Source organism: Caretta caretta, chromosome 1 (assembly GCF_965140235.1).
Source record: "Caretta caretta isolate rCarCar2 chromosome 1, rCarCar1.hap1, whole genome shotgun sequence".
In the NCBI taxonomy this organism is placed as follows: domain Eukaryota; kingdom Metazoa; phylum Chordata; order Testudines; family Cheloniidae; genus Caretta; species Caretta caretta.
This window is the reverse complement of record NC_134206.1, coordinates 194688259-194703906: the sequence shown is the minus strand read 5'-3', so window position 1 is coordinate 194703906 and position 15648 is coordinate 194688259. Positions and strand designations below refer to the sequence as shown.

General features: G+C 41.9%; 1 protein-coding gene across 4 annotated transcripts in view; it reads left to right on the top strand.

Moving 5' to 3' along the window:
• Positions 1-15648, top strand: part of HHLA2 (HHLA2 member of B7 family) — a 32180-nt gene that overhangs the window by 5503 nt on the left and 11029 nt on the right. For 3 of the 4 annotated variants that reach the window (XR_012664546.1, XM_048870745.2, XM_048870763.2), the window contains exons 2-6: positions 3962-4007; positions 7196-7283; positions 9683-9994; positions 10623-10883; positions 13909-14220. Coding sequence is in view for 3 of the 4 variants with exons in the window: in XM_048870745.2 (XP_048726702.1) it covers positions 7229-7283; positions 9683-9994; positions 10623-10883; positions 13909-14220 (940 nt within the window). In the remaining variant the exon portion in view is untranslated. The remainder of the gene's footprint in view (positions 1-3961; positions 4008-7195; positions 7284-9682; positions 9995-10622; positions 10884-13908; positions 14221-15648) is intronic. The other variant, XM_048870755.2, reaches the window with a different exon arrangement.

The following is a 15648-nucleotide window of genomic DNA, read 5'->3' as shown; positions in this document are numbered from 1 at the left end:
CTTCTTCCTGTTCTACTCCTCTCATGGTACTGCTCTGCTACCTACCCCAATAGAGGAGAACTTAAAATGCCTTGCTCAAAAATTTTAAGTAACACTTAACTTTAAAATGCCTGAACAGCAAATGTAACTTTTCTTGCCTGCATAGTAAACACTGGCATTTTTATCTGTTTGAATGATCAAAGTGGTGCTTTCCATGCCTTCTTGGTTGCAAAGATTTGAACTGCTTCCTGAAGGTCCAGTCTGGGCCAGCTCATGGTCAATTGAGATGGCTGTAAGGCTGACCAGCCTCTCCTGTGTCATTTTGGAGCATAGATGTGTTTTTATTAACTTCAGCTTGGAGAAGCTGCGTTCTCCACTGGCAACTGTTATAGGAAGTGTTAGAAGTATGTGCAGAGCAACAAAAGCATTTGGAAAGAAGGTGGTCATCTTATTTGTGAACATATATTCCAGAACAGCCTTTGGAGTTGATCCTGCTGAAATGTATCTTGAAAGGGCTTTCAGTTCAGCACCTAAATCACTCGCATCAATATCATGCATGTCATCATGTGTCAACATTGTCTCTAGTGCCCTGCATTGCTGGTGTCGGTCTTCTTCAGGTATAGTGAGGAGTTTTGGAATATCATACAACATCCCAACTATACTGTTGTGTTCCTTGAGCTTCATGAAATGTTCTTCAACTGCCTGTATTGCACAATCTAGCACCTGGTTAAAGAATTCAACTTTGAATTGTTGTTTGGGGTCTCTTATGGGATTATCCCGTGTCTTGTAATCAAAATGTCTTCTTCAGTGGTTCTTGTATTCTTGAATGGGTGGGAAAATAGCTTCAGTGTGAAGTTCCTCTGCCAACTTCTGTGCGCTCTTCAGAACATTTTGAAATCCCTCATCTGACTGGTAAGACTGTAGATATGACTTTGCTTCGTCCAGTTGTTCCATTGCTCCAGATATATCAAGGTCAACACCTTGGAGTCTCTTGCTTACAACATTTATTTCAAACGGTATGTCATGCCACAGCACTAAGCCACACAGAAATTGAAGTTATGTATGGTTCTGGTGATTTCATTTCCCTCTGCCACTGTTCTCCCACAAACAGTTCCTGTCATAGCATTATCCTCCATAATGGCAACTATGGCATCATCTCTCTTCCCAATTTGGTGTTTGAGAGGCTTAATCGCCTCCACTCGACTTTCCCATTGTGTGGCACTCAGTGGTTTCAGGGTCAGAGAGGATGTTCCCAGATGTTGCTTCAAAATTTGCCATCAATGAGTTGATGCACAGAAAAATACATAGATGCTTTGAATTACATTAAAAAATTCAGCAGCCTCACTAGAAGCTGATGCTGCATCACTGACTGAGTTCAATGAATGAGAACTGCATGGGACAAAAAAAACTCGAGGGTTTAACTCCCAGATCTGTGTTTGCACTCCTCTGTTCTTTCCTCTCATGTTGGCACCATTATCGTAGCCCTGACCTCTCAGGTCGGCTATTGCAATTCCCGTATCTTCCAGCTTCTTAAGAAGCACATTTATCATACCAGCTCCTGTTGTATCATCAATGTCAATACATTCTAGAAAATGCTCTCTGACAGTCACCATTGCAGGGACATTTTCACAAGGTTCTGTTGTTGTTACAAAACGTACCATTAAAGTCATTTGTTCCCTATGGCTGATGTCAGGTGTGCAGTCCAGAATAACAGAGTAATATCTTGCTGACTTCAGATCTGCCACAATCTTCTGTTTAACTTTTGTTGCCAGTAACTGTATGATCTCATTTTGAATTATTTTTCCAAGGTAGTGATGTGTGTACGTTTCTTGGGTGGTGACTCTTCTGAGATGCTCCTGGAGTACAGCATCAAACTCAGCCATCAGCTCCACAATTTTAAGGAAGTTTCCACTGTTCAGCACATACAGCTGATCTGAAGTGCCACGCAGTGCTAGGTTTTGGTAGCAAGCATTCTCACAATGGCAATGAGCCTTTTCAGAACATTTTGCCAGTAAAGACTCTGATGCAGTCTTCTCTTGATGCTGATCATCTAGGGTGGCCTTTAACCTTAGTCTCATCTGAAGCACTTTCCACCTATGGAATGCTCTCTGGTGATTTGCTGCCTTCTCATGGCATGCCAGATTTCCAGCCTTATTTTTCCAGTCCTTTATTCCTGTAGAACCCAATGTGGCTGGAACATTAGACTGGAAGAGTTTGCAACAAAAACAGTATGCAGCATTCTGGGTTTCTGAGTACATAAGCCATGGCTTCTCCACTTTGTCACCATTGGGCACTTCACACCAGTAATGTGTTGGATGGAAACTTCTATTTTCATTGTCTTTGGGGAACTTGACGTTTTTCACTTGTTGTGGCCGATGCAGTACAAGGAAGTCCCTCAGGCTTCTGCTCAAGTGGCTCCACAGTCCTAGATCATCTAGACTTAACGAACTAAACTCAGCAGCGGCTGTTTCTTGCACCTCCACCACACTCTTCTGTGATCTACGCTTTTCTTCAGGAATGTGTATGGTTACATCCATTTGAGATGGAGATATGGATGTTAAAGTAGCTGCCAGGTCACTGGCACTCTGACTAACTGGAAGATGAGGCATCTCCTCACCACTCATATCCTCACTGTGGCCGGAAGTCTCACCCGTGAACATTTGTGCCTATGTATCTCAGAAGAGCTCCTTTCTGCTTAGATAGAAAAGCTTCCTTTTGCTTTCTTTCTTTTTCTGAATGTTGCCACAGAGGGACGTTTTCTTCTTTCACTCATGACTGCTGTTCTGTGCCAGCTATAGTGGCTCTCAACACTCAATTGAAGGGACAAATAAGCAGGCTGGTAGCAGGGGGTGGAGCCACCCTCTTTCTCTGTGTCTTGGGTGGACCAGTCCACCTTACTACAAGGGGTTAAAAGCCTTTGTTATGCTGCAAGATGTTAATGGCTGCCATCAAGCAGATCTTTGATCTGTAGACCATCAGAGACCTTGTTAAAGTTGATGGATGTACTAAGTACTTTTCTTTCAAGCTAAATGGAAGGAGGAATTAAATACCCCTTAATGTAGTGATAGATAGCCACTGCCTAAGGCAATGAGCCACATGGTAAGGCTGAATAGAAGTTAAACTATGTGGACTGAGGGGTTTCCCTGGGACTGATTATGAAACACGGTGGTTTGACAATTGATTGGTTGTAGCTGTGTGTATGAGAGGCAGAACGCAGAAGAAACAAGTGTGAGCAGGGCTCCTGGGGAGGAAGCCAAGAGACAGGGCTTCTTTTGGGCTAAAAGGGTACACTTGGATTTCCGAGTGAAAACTACCTGCTGTTAGGTCCTACTGTGTTCAGGAAAACAGGACTTTGTGTACATTGTATGTAAATAAACAGGATTGCTCTGAAGAAATACCTGACTTCTCTCACCAATTTCTCCTCCTAAGAGAAACAATCCAGCAAAGGCCCAAGCATTAGCGAGCAAAGGGGTAACAGCCATAACAGTAGTGACTAATGGAGGATGATTTTCCTTTGGCTCAAATGATAGAGGTCTGTGTTCCTAAAAAAGGAGGCTCTAGCTTCTATAGCTCCCCTGCACCTCCACATCTGTATGGGCAGTTTAATTGGCAACCTTGATTTCGGTATACACGTGGCCATGAATTAATTTCAGTTATTCTCTATATAATCAAAGTTGACTTGCGAACTTTCTGGATGAAAGATGCTGCAGCACTGTAAATTATAACATGGAAGCAAATGAGATTAAAATTGGCTGGAACTCTCCAAGGGTCAGTTTTTCAGGTTCTACAACCTGGACTTTAAAGGATCTGTTCACATACATTGGCAACAGGCTGACACCTGACCGTTTTGCTTGGGATTATCAACTCTATAGCTTTAATTTCTAAGGGGAGCTCCCCTGCCTTCCCTCTTGCTGCTTCTCAAGGCCCCAGCCAAACTCCTAACTTAACCTTTGCTGTCTAATCATTTTATATGTGATTTCAGGAAGTGTTGGATGGCTGCTTCGGGTGTCTTCAGAGGTGACTTCCAGGTAGGGACACACTGTTCTACCGCAAATCCATCAGGGTCTTTCTGATGGCAGGAAACACCTGCCCCCAGCCATAAAGGAAAGGGTAGTAGGAAAACACTTCCATTCCAGCAGCTTCTATAAAAGCAGCAGTCAGATAGTGCATCGCATTGTATGTGGCTACAGAACCAACTATTTTAAAAACGTTGACAGTATTGGACTCTGAAACTTAAATACAGTGCTTAATTTGTAATGAAAGAGATGCTGGGGCTCAGGCAATCTTTTTTTTACCTTTTAACGGATGTAGCAAGGCAGAGGTGCCAGGGCTGTGAACTGCCACGCCTGGAAGTGCTGGGGCTCAGCCCTGGCACAAATTAAGCCCTGCTTAACTACGGGCTGTATTGATATCACAAACACCTCAACTAAGGGAGAGATCGTTCAAGCCATCAAATCCTTAAAAAATGGGAAAGCTCCTGGCAAGGATAACTTGAGTGCAGAAATGTTCAAGGTAAATCCGGATTTAGCAGCATCTGTCCTGGCCCATCTATTTACATCAGTCTGGGAAAGAGAAAAAGTGCCCGAAGAGTGGACCAATAGGGTTATAGTGAAGATACCAAAGAAAGGAACTCTTGGTGATTGAAATAACTGGTGTGGTATCGCACTTTTATCTGTGCCAAGCAAAGTATTGTATAAGATCATAGTCCAGCGTCTATCAGAGGCAGTTGATAGTGTTCTCAGAAAAGAGCGAGCAGGTTTTCAGAAAGGGCATGGATGAACAGACCAGATCTTCACTCTGTTAGGTAAGAAAAACTAAATAGGAGGCAGTTATGCCAACTGAACCTAAGTCAGGCTAAGAGAGGCTGCTGAAAAAGTCTCTGAAAGTAGAATGAAGGAATATTTGTTTAAGTTACAGAGAGTGGGAAAAAAAGGGGAGGCCTGCATTCTGCATTTTTGTATCAGATGTGCTGGGAACAGTCCTTGAAATATAGAGGCGCTGTTTTCTACTCCCTACTCTCTGCTCTTGTGTTATGTCTGTTTTAACTCCTCGTCTCCTGGTTGACACCCATACCGATAAGAAAGTTAGTAAAGCACTACAATTTGCTAAAAGTTATCTACAATAAGGGGGGTAGATGTGCATGCATATAGAGAAAGAGGATTTTAACTAATATAGAGGAGGGGTGGGCTGCTTTATAAATAAATCTGTGACGCGATGGGACTGTCTATAAAAACCTATGAGTTTTACTTAGAGGCTGGCTGGTTCTCTTTGGAGATGGGCTGCTCTCTATTGTTGTGTGCACTCTTCAATAAAGAGCTTTGAGTTCGGACCTTGCTGGTGTTGCTTGTCTCTCTCCGGTCAGACAACGAACCATGCCCGTCTGGGGTTCGAGACCTCGACAACTCTATGAAACATAATAGAACAATGCTTAGAATGGCAAGAGCAGCTCTACATAAATTCATAGACTTTGAGAAGGCTTTTTTGATAGCATTCACAGGGCCAGCCTATGGTGCATTCTGGAATGGAATTCCCTCTCCATATAATCATCATCGAAAGCTTTTATTCCTACTTTACGTGTAGTGTTGATCACAGTGAGCTCAGGTTTGAAGTCAAAAGAGGAGTACATCAGGGGTGTGTCATGTCTGCAATCCTCTTCAACACTACCATCAACTGGGTAATGTGGCGTACAAGATCATAAGACATGCCAAGAGGCATTAAATGAACACCTTTCTCATCCCTTGAAGACCTGGATTTTGCAGATGATGTCTCTCTCCTGTCACATTCGCAACACCATATACAAGGAAAAACAACTTAACTCAATGCATTCAGCCAGCAAATTGGACTGAAAATCAATTGAAATAAGACAAATGATATGACCTTTAATATTGCCTCACCATCACGGATAGAGGATTATGTTCTCACGAATGTAGAAACATTCACATACTTGGGCAGCACCATCAGCCAGGATGGTGGAAGAAACCAGGACATACAGAACAAAAATAAAGCCAGTAACACCTTCAGGAGCTTAAGTACAGTCTAGAAATCATCAAAAATACAACTCCAAAACCAAACTCAAGATTTATCAGAGCTATGTACTTTCAACATTACTTTACAGTGCAGAATACTGGGAAATGAGAAAGTATGACATGTCCAAACTGTCTTCATCCATACAGCCTGCCTCAGAAAAATCCTCCGTATCTTTTGAACAATCTCAAACCAAGATCTAGTGACACAATGCAGCCAAGAGAATATGAGCACCATCGTTGCCAGGAGGCATTGGAGATGGATTGGCCATGTGCTTCAGATGGAAACTGATTCCATCACCAGAGTAGCAATAAGATGAACACCTGAAGGCAAGCGAAAATGAGGCTGCCCGAAAACAACATTGTGAAGAGCTGTGGAAACCGAGCTGAAAAACCTGGGGCACAGATGGGGACCACTCAAAGACTTGCCAGAAACAGACAGGAGTGGAGGAGCTTTGTCGCTGCCCTAAATGTCAGAAGTGTAATGGGAACATGATGATGATGATGATGATGATGAATAGGGGCAGAATTGAGCTGTTAGTTTAAATCTCACTGTTCTCTGAAGTACAAAGACAACCTGTTAATTGCATAACTTTGCTGCATACAATAATTATTCTTATCACATTTGTTTAAAATCAGTTTTTCTTTAATGGATCCTCACAACAGATTAAAGACTGGTAATTTTCTTTTATGTGATATTATCAGTTTTCATTTTTGTTAAATCAAGTTTCTAGCCCTCAAAGTTGCAGAGAAAATCTTGAAAAGTTAAGCGCCGAAGGCCCAGAAACCAGAAGACAATTTTTTTCCCGTTTAAATTGTGATTTTTAAGCCCCTTATGATTTTGGGGGCCTGTCTCCTGATTTTTGAACGCTTGGGATTAGCAGTGGAGTTCTCTGTACATTTCCTATTTAGGTCCATGATTGGAAAGCTGATCGCTGTGGGCACACCCCTGCATTAGCCTGGAGCCCTGTTAAAGTCAATGGGGCTTCGCAATGGTGCAAGAGTTCACACACTTGCAATGTTGCAGAATCAGGACTTTAAACTCTTGATAACAGACCTGTACTATGTCTAGAAAGGCCCCTCCACATCTAGAGGTATATAAAAAACATTATAATAATTGTTGATTGATACAGTACAATAGGATAAGCATTTTACAGGCCGTAAACTGTTTTTTTTCTCCTCTATGTTATCAGTTAGAAATGAAACTACTGTGAATCAAAGAAGGCATGAAGGTTCAGAAAATACTCATCTTTCTGTTTCATTTGTATGCTGTAGTTTCAGGTAAGTTTGAGCTGTGTGTTCATGGACATGATAAAGAAGTTTTTTTTTTTTTTCAAGAGGTGAATTACTTAAAAGAGGCATTGTCGAGATAATACTCACGGTAAGGAATCAACTTAAGGCACTCAATTGATATAAGGCACTCAAAGCAAAATAAGGATGTCCTTGTAAATGGATTGCATTGCAGCAAAGGAAAAACAAACTCAGCAGTGCTCTTTTTTCCTTTGATATATGAAGGTAGCTTGAAGCACAAGAAAGCACCAGACTAAGAACAACAGGGTTTCTTGGGTAGGTAGGTCTTTGTATGCTGGAACTTTCTGTTCTAAAGCATCAGCCCCTCCCACTTGAGAATCTTCATTATCTGTAGCAGGTCTGTTCTCCTCTGTACGCTGTAGCCCTTGGAGTACAACATGATGATGATATACTCTTGAGCAGGCATGATGTTCCATTCAATAGCCGTGGTTAACATACAGTCACCCTAGTTAAAGGCAACGTTGGTCGCAATTCCAAATATATCAGTGAGGCACCAATTTGTAACAATTCTCTGGTTATACTGACAGTATCAATTATTAGCTATTCGACCCAGTGTTGCTCCCCAGGTCTTCAGGGTAACAGCAAAGAGAGCACAAGGAACTTTAGCTCCAAATCAACAGGCTCCCTACCATGTGAGATAAAAGAACCTCAAGTAATGCTATGTTTAGTCTATAAATGATAGAACAATATAAAGGGCTATGGTTAATTAGCTAATGTTGGTACAGCGTACTGGAGCTGTAAAGCTCTATAGTAACTCCTTGCTTAACATTGTAGTTATGTTCCTGAAAAATGCTACTTTCAGTGAAACGATGTTAAGCAAATCCAGTTTCCCCATAAGAATTAATATAAGTAGAGGGAGTTAGGTTCCAGGGAAATTTCTCACACACACACACACCCCACTCTATAAATTTTAAACAAACAATTTAATACTGTACACAGCAGTGATGATTGTGAAGCTTGGTTGAAGTGGTGGAGTCAGGGGATTGATCTAAGTTACACCACTTCAGCTAACTGAATAAGTTGATGTACTTAGATCTACTTACTGCGGTGTTATCACCGTTGAATCAGTGGGTAATGTAGACAAGCCCTCAGAAAGTGGGATATTTCCCAGGGAATGCTTTGCTGCTAAATGATGAACTAGCATTCGGCTGAGCCCTCAACGATTAACACACTGTTGTTAACATAGCCTCACACTCTATAAGGCAGCACGAGTGGAGGGAGGAGACACAATAGATGCATGACAGTGGCTGCAAACATTCCCTGCAGAAACTGAATGTGAAGATGAACCCACGCTATCCCACTCAAGCGCACCACTCCCTCCACTTTCCAAAGTGTGGAGGGGTGCATGTGTGTGTGCATGTGAGAGATAGAGAGAGAGAGACACACACACACACACACACAGAGTGTGTGTGTGAGAGAGAGACGGAGACACAAATTGTGTGTGTGTGTGTGTGAGAGAGAGAGAGAGATGCACTGCCCCTTTAAGTATGCTGACCCTACTCTAAATACATTGCCCTTTTAAATAGATCAGCAAGTTGAGACAGCAGCTGCTGCCAGGAAGTTCCCTCAGTCCTGAGCCTTGTTGTGTCCCGCCCGCTCTGTGGAGTTGGGGTACAGAAGCGGGGAGAGGGGGACACCCTGACATCAGAACCCCTCTTCCCCCCCACCCCATGCACAGCAAGCAGGAGGTTCCCAGGAGCAGCACGGGGCAGTGTGGGAGGGACAGCTGAACTGCCCGGCAATTGATAGCCTGCTGGGCGGCTGCTGCACAGGGAACTTAGGGGAGCGGATGGGAGGCTGCTGGTCCACCCTGGTTCCAAGCCCCCACCCACTAGCTCCAACCGGCTGCTCTTCCTGCAAGCAGTGGACAAAGCAGGCAGCTGCCAAACAACGTTATTAGAGAGCATTGCACAACTTTAAATGAGCTTGTTCTCTAATAGATCAGGAACTAAACAACGTTAACAGGGACGACGTTAAGTGAGGAGTTCCTCTATATATATCCCAATTATTTGGGCACTGGAAGACTGCAGTCTAGAATGTTAGTGATGCAGAGTTGAGTATGTCTGAACATGAGTGTCATGTATTAGAATACTGGTGTACTGGAGTAAGGATTATGTGACTCTCATCCCACCCTCTCTGCTCAGGGAGGTATGAGGGTGACATGAAATTATAACAATGGGCATATGTTTAAACAAATGGTGGGAGATGTGCACCTGTTAGGGCCGGAAGATCAATTCAGCTGGACTGCAGTTGTGATCTTATTTGAGGGTGGAGGTGGGGGAAGGAACCTAATGGACTTACCTAATTTATTTTTAGTAACCCATTCAGAAATGTTCATGCATTTATAGTATGTGCATTGTGTTTTCAAGGTCTTGAAGAGGTAACAGGGCGATTTTTCGAAGATTGTATCCTTCCTTGCTCTTTTGCACGTGCTGAAGGTGAAGTAATTTACTGGAAGAAAGGGAACAAAAATGTGCACAGCTACTACTATGGGAAGGATCAGCTAGAACGTCAAGACTCTGAATACAAGGGGAGAACATCCCTTTTTCATGAGCAAATTCCCAATGGAAATGCCTCCTTAAAACTGAGTAAACTGAGCCTGAGTGATGACGGCTCCTACAGCTGCTATGTGGGGACAAATCAAGATAAAACAGATGTGAAAGTCAGGCTGCACGTAACAGGTCAGAAGGATATTTAAAATACCTGAACTGCACAGGTAGCAGATCTTATTCTCTTCCCTGTCAGCTGAAATTGAAATACCTCAGACCAGTAGTAGCACCAATATCTTTCCAGTCTATCAGCGCTAAAAGGCAACTCTATACTTCACTGTTGCATTTCAGCTGTAAATAGGGTGACCAGACAGCAAGTGTGAAAAATCGGGACAGCGGGTGGGGGGGAGGTGTAATAGGAGCCTATATAAGTAAAAGACCCAAAAATCAGGTCTGTCCCTGTAAAATCGGGACATCTGGTCACCCTAGCTGTAAAAGAAATAACCTGGTTCCAGCAGAGGATGAAAAGCTACAGTGCAGTGATTTCAGGTTAAAAATCACTGCAGGTCTGTGGAATGCAATTGGGTAGTGGGTGAACTTAAATAGTAAGTGGGAAGGGTGGATTCTGACAGAAGTTTGGAAACTGATCACTGATAATGGGGCAAATGCAACACTGTAGTCTGAAATAAACACAAATAATTGGATGTGACTTCTTCTGTGTTCCACAGATTTTCTCCTGTATTATTCCAGAAGACAAATCACGCCAAGTTAAGCAGAATGTTGAAAGTACCAGACTTTTTTTTTTTCTTTGTCTTTACAGTTTCCCCATCTTATGCAATGGAATATGAAAAACGAGACACAGAGAGACTGTTGAAATGTCTTGCCTTTCATATTTATCCCGAGCCAAACATAACGTGGTCAAATGATAATACATCTGTGCAAAACACACAAATGGAAGTAACCCAAGATGGCCCTCTCTATTCAGTTAGAAGTGAGAAGAACATTGCAAACAAAGTTTCTTCTTACCAGTGTCATGTTCAATTTCACAACCAAAACTGGACTGCTGAATGGAAAGTGGAAGGTAGGATTGAACTATGCTCCATCCCTTAAACATGTATAAAGTCCAGGACAGCTGAGCCATAATGAGTGCATGCATCTACATTGTGCTGAATTGGTAGAGAGACAATAGATAAGGTTACATAACCTTCCGTAGAACTCAGTTGATTATAAAACTAGCTAGGCTGAGATGAGTGAAAACCCCTCAACATTCACCCCCAAATTTCAGAACTGTGAAGTGCATTTATTTTGTGTGTGGTAGCTTCATACTTAGGTTTTGACCATGTGGGTTTTGCACCTCCCAAGTTGCACAACAATGAATTTAGAACTATTTCAAACTCACGGAGGTTTCCTCAATAGGTTTGTGAACCTTATGACCCTGGCTGGAGTTTTTAAACACAACCATAATGTGGTTTGGAGTGTCATTGCAAACCTATCGCACAGCACCACCCAATAGTAAGACTTGCCTATAGCCAACTCTAGATGGCTGTGGCTCGGCTTGTGCCCATTTAATACACTGGGGCAGCTAACTTTGTTTGGTACACATATTAATTTTATATTACAGTAGCACTCATATAGCACCCAATAGCCTCAGTCTGGATTTGGGATCCATTGTACATATTACTGTAAAGATCACTTAGTAAGAGATGCTCCCGGCTGCGAAGATCTTAAAATATAAATATTGTTCATATGTTATGCCTAGACAGACAATGTAAGATTATGTCCTTTTGTCATTTTGTTTTTTAAATTGTCCCAATCCATCCCCCACCTCTTTCTCTCCCGTTGTCCAGGTGACCCAGCCAGACATTACCTGTGGCTGACCTAAAGCATTCTCCTTTCACCCTGCCTGCGCTGCACCAGTAGCAGCACGCAGATGGGAGAGGGGAGGAAACTGTTCCTCCTCTAGTGTTCTAGACCAATCTGTCCCTAGCTCAGTCCATTCCCTGTTGTTTCCTTGAGTCTATTCACTACCATTTGTCTTCCCTGTCTCCTTTCCGCCCCAACCCCTTCCCCAGATCACATCTCCTTACCTCTACCCAAACCCAAGGGGCCTAGGGGAAGGGGAGCGGAGCAGCAGCCAAACAGACTGTCCAGATTCAAATAACAAAATACACTTGGGCAGAAAATAGATGGTATCACTGCATAAGGAAAACAGGGCCACTGAAATTTAGCTCTCCCCTATGGTCTATTTACTCCTGCTGCTTCAGGCTTTTTTTTGCATTTGCTAGAAATCCATTTCAGCAAATAGCCATTGCTTTCCTGAGACTCTTTATCTCTTCAGAAATATTTCTTAATTGAAGCAACAGCAATGAAAGAGCAAAGTTTCCTGTCAGATCTGCGTGATTGACCTTGACTCCACTACTCTGTGCTCCCTACAGCCCATGCACAGGGCTCATAGTTCTCAATCCACTGTGCACTCCGCAGAGCAGCATTTTGTTCTGAATGTGTGTACAGTAGCATATTAACGTAGCTCATTAATGGAATCCCACATCTCCCCATCATTAAAGGTCACCTGGTGCTGAGTGTTATAAATGCCTCACACTGGCTAGAACTATATTTCTGGCTGCTTACCTGAACCTTTTGAGATCATGCAGCCTTCTGCTAGCCAGACGAGAGGCAATGTGGGGTGCAGTTCCCTCCCCCCCCTCCATTGGCCCTCAGAATCACTCTCCGTATCCCCTCACTTCAGCCACATTTACACTATGAGCTGGAGATGCAAGACCCAGCTTGTGAAGACATACTTGTACTAGCTCTCACCTGAGTAGTGTAGTGTAGTCGCACGGGCAGCGATGACATGGGCTAGCTGCCCCAAGTCTGTACTCAGGGATCAGGTGGGTTTGTACTCAGGTCAACTAGCCTGTGTCACTTCCACCCGTGCTATCATGGTTACGCTACTGTTTTTAGCATGCTAGTGTGAATGTGTGTACACGAGCTGGGAATCATGCCCCTTGCTCATCGTGTAGACCTAGCCCCACACACCAGGCATACTAATGTAGTGTAGAAATGTTATGGCTTCCTGCCCCTAATACAAGTTGCCAGACATCCCTCTCCATTCATTTGTGCCTATTGAGGTGAGTCACTATTCTCAGTCATAAACTCTACACCTAGCACTGGTTGCAATATTTCATCCCAAGGCACTGTGAATTTGTGTGAGTGTGTGAGAATTTCTGTCCTATTTAACACCTTCCTTTGACCACTACTAATCTGTAAGTGTCCTTTAGGAAGCCTTTTTTCTCCCTTAAATAAAAGAGGGGAAAAAAAACAGTAACACTCTCTGAATGTTAATATTTTCCCTCTTCTAATCCTTATAGTTGAGGACTCTGTTCCACCACTGTTGTTTACTTTAGGAGCTGTGTGGTAGTACTAGATTTTATTTTAGGCAATTAACTAAGATGAAATGTTAGGCACCGAACAATTGTGGTGTCCAGATATTTTCCTCCCTTAAAGGTAAAAAAAGAAAATGATATCTAAATGTAATTTCATATTTTAAACTAGTACATTAATGATGAAATTTATTTCGAACCTGTGTTCTAAAAACCTTAGATCTTTAACCAAAAATAAATGGAGTCTAATTTTGCACCTTTTATGCTCTTTACTTTTTGGACTTCATGCAGCTTAGGTAGTAAAAATAAACTAGGTGGTGCCTTTTGTTTGCCTAAGAGTCAGAAAGCAAAGCTAACACAAGGTTACAGAGTTAGTAGAGATGACTCAGTAGGAAAATGTTCACATCAATGCAAAGAGGGTTTTTTCTTTGGCATAAACAAAAACTCATTTAATATAAAGCAATTGCCACCTCTCCGCACCTTCACCCCTTTTTGTTTGTTTGCTTAAACCAACTACTAAGGCTGAACTACAGTGTCTGAAATGGCTCTTTCAAGAAGTGGTTTCTGCAGTCGGATGTCTTGCGAAGCTTATAGTGAAGTATCAGTACAATTATATCAAAAGATTGCTTCAAAAGTAGTGCACAAAAAGTCTGAGCATCCTTCACACTAGCTTGTTCAAACCATTGCTTTCCCATTAATTGTTGCTTTTTAAATTGTATATTTCAGATCAGATTTTTAAAAAGGAAGGAGATACCGTTTCAATCCCATGTGAATTTATGGCTCAAGGATCTCCATATACTAAAGACTTCATAGTTACTTGGACAATAATCAGAAATGCATCTACCTTGGTTCTGGCATCCTCTGCTAACTCATCACAACCCCCTGAACAGTTTAAAACTCGATTCTCTTGGGAGAAAATCAATGAACAGGACTACTCAGTAATCATAAGGGATCTTACTCTGGCAGACAGTGGAGAATACATGTGCAATATTTCAACACCACACTATACACAACTCACTGTAAGAATTTTGCAAGTTGGTAAGTTGCTGCAATTTCTACACTGCAGGCTGGGGAGAAAAAGGTCAATTCAAATCTGCAAAATGTCAGGAACAATGACTTCAAGTCCTCTGAGAGAAAAGTTGAAATTAATTTAACCATAAATTCCTTTATTAAACCCAAAGACGTAATGCTATTTATACAACTGCTCTAAACATGCCTAAAAAGCTGTTTACTACATCCAAACAGTAACAAAACATTTATAGGCATTTGATCAAGAGAATTACAAATTGGCTAATCCCAAGGTTGTTTAAACCCATATTGGTTGGCTCCAACTTGGTCAGACAGATAGTAACAATGAACCCTTTAACTCTTTTATACCCTTTAACAAACAAGTGATGTCATTATCAATTGTCAGATCTTAGCTAAGGGCAGATGGAGTTTTGTATACTGTATAGCCAATTCTTTACTGCATCTGGTACCCTATTAATTATATTTTATTTCTATTATTTTAGGCCAAACCTTAAATAAGATAACACTGGTATTTTGAAGGGTTGCTACAAGTGTAACACAATTACTCTTCCTTATTATGGTTTCATTCTTTTTGGTTCCATGCTTTGGACCAATTGTTCATGCTAATATCCCAACTCATTTTAAAATCATAGTTCACCCAAATCTAGTGTGGGCCTATATTCATACAGAGGTAGGTAGAATATTGTGGTATTTTATTAGAGAAATATTGATCTGGACGAGAAAAAAAGCAAGTTTAGACTTTTCTGAATATTGAGATTTATTTACTTGAGAGATTTGGACTTTTTTTCTTATATCTAAAGCTGATTCTGTACACAACCTTGTGAGGTGCTGAGTGTCGTCAGTTCCCGCTGACTTCAGCTGGAACTGAGTGTTCAGCAATTCGCAGGTTCAGGCCCTAAATACTGTCTGTTGTTGAAGACATCTCGGCACCAACTGCTTTCAGACATATGGTAAACTCACAAACCGCACTGGTGGAAAAAAGATTCTCTACAGTGCCAGCAGATAAAGAAAATTAATTGGAGATCAACACAGTTACGTTGTATTTTTTTTTTAGTGTTATGCCAAATAGAAGACTTTTATTTAGACTTACAAAAGTGAATTTTTATATGCATGGCTAAACTTTGAGAACTGTAGTGGATATTTAGCTGTGAGACTTCTTGGCTATATTTATCATTGTAGTCCCTCCATTTTCCTGGGGACTCAATGAATAGCTTATCCATCTCTTTCTAATTCTCTTTCAGTGAAGATCAAATATACTCACCAACTAATTCAGTAATCAGACTGACAGAGCCAACCGCACAGGGTCAGTTCTTACAAATGGTAATTGCAAGATTAAAGGAGGCAGTTGTCTGTTTTGCTCTAAACCCCAATTGTAGGATCTTGCTCCTGGCAACTACACTGGCTGAACGTCTCAGGGCATGGCTACACTTGCAGTTG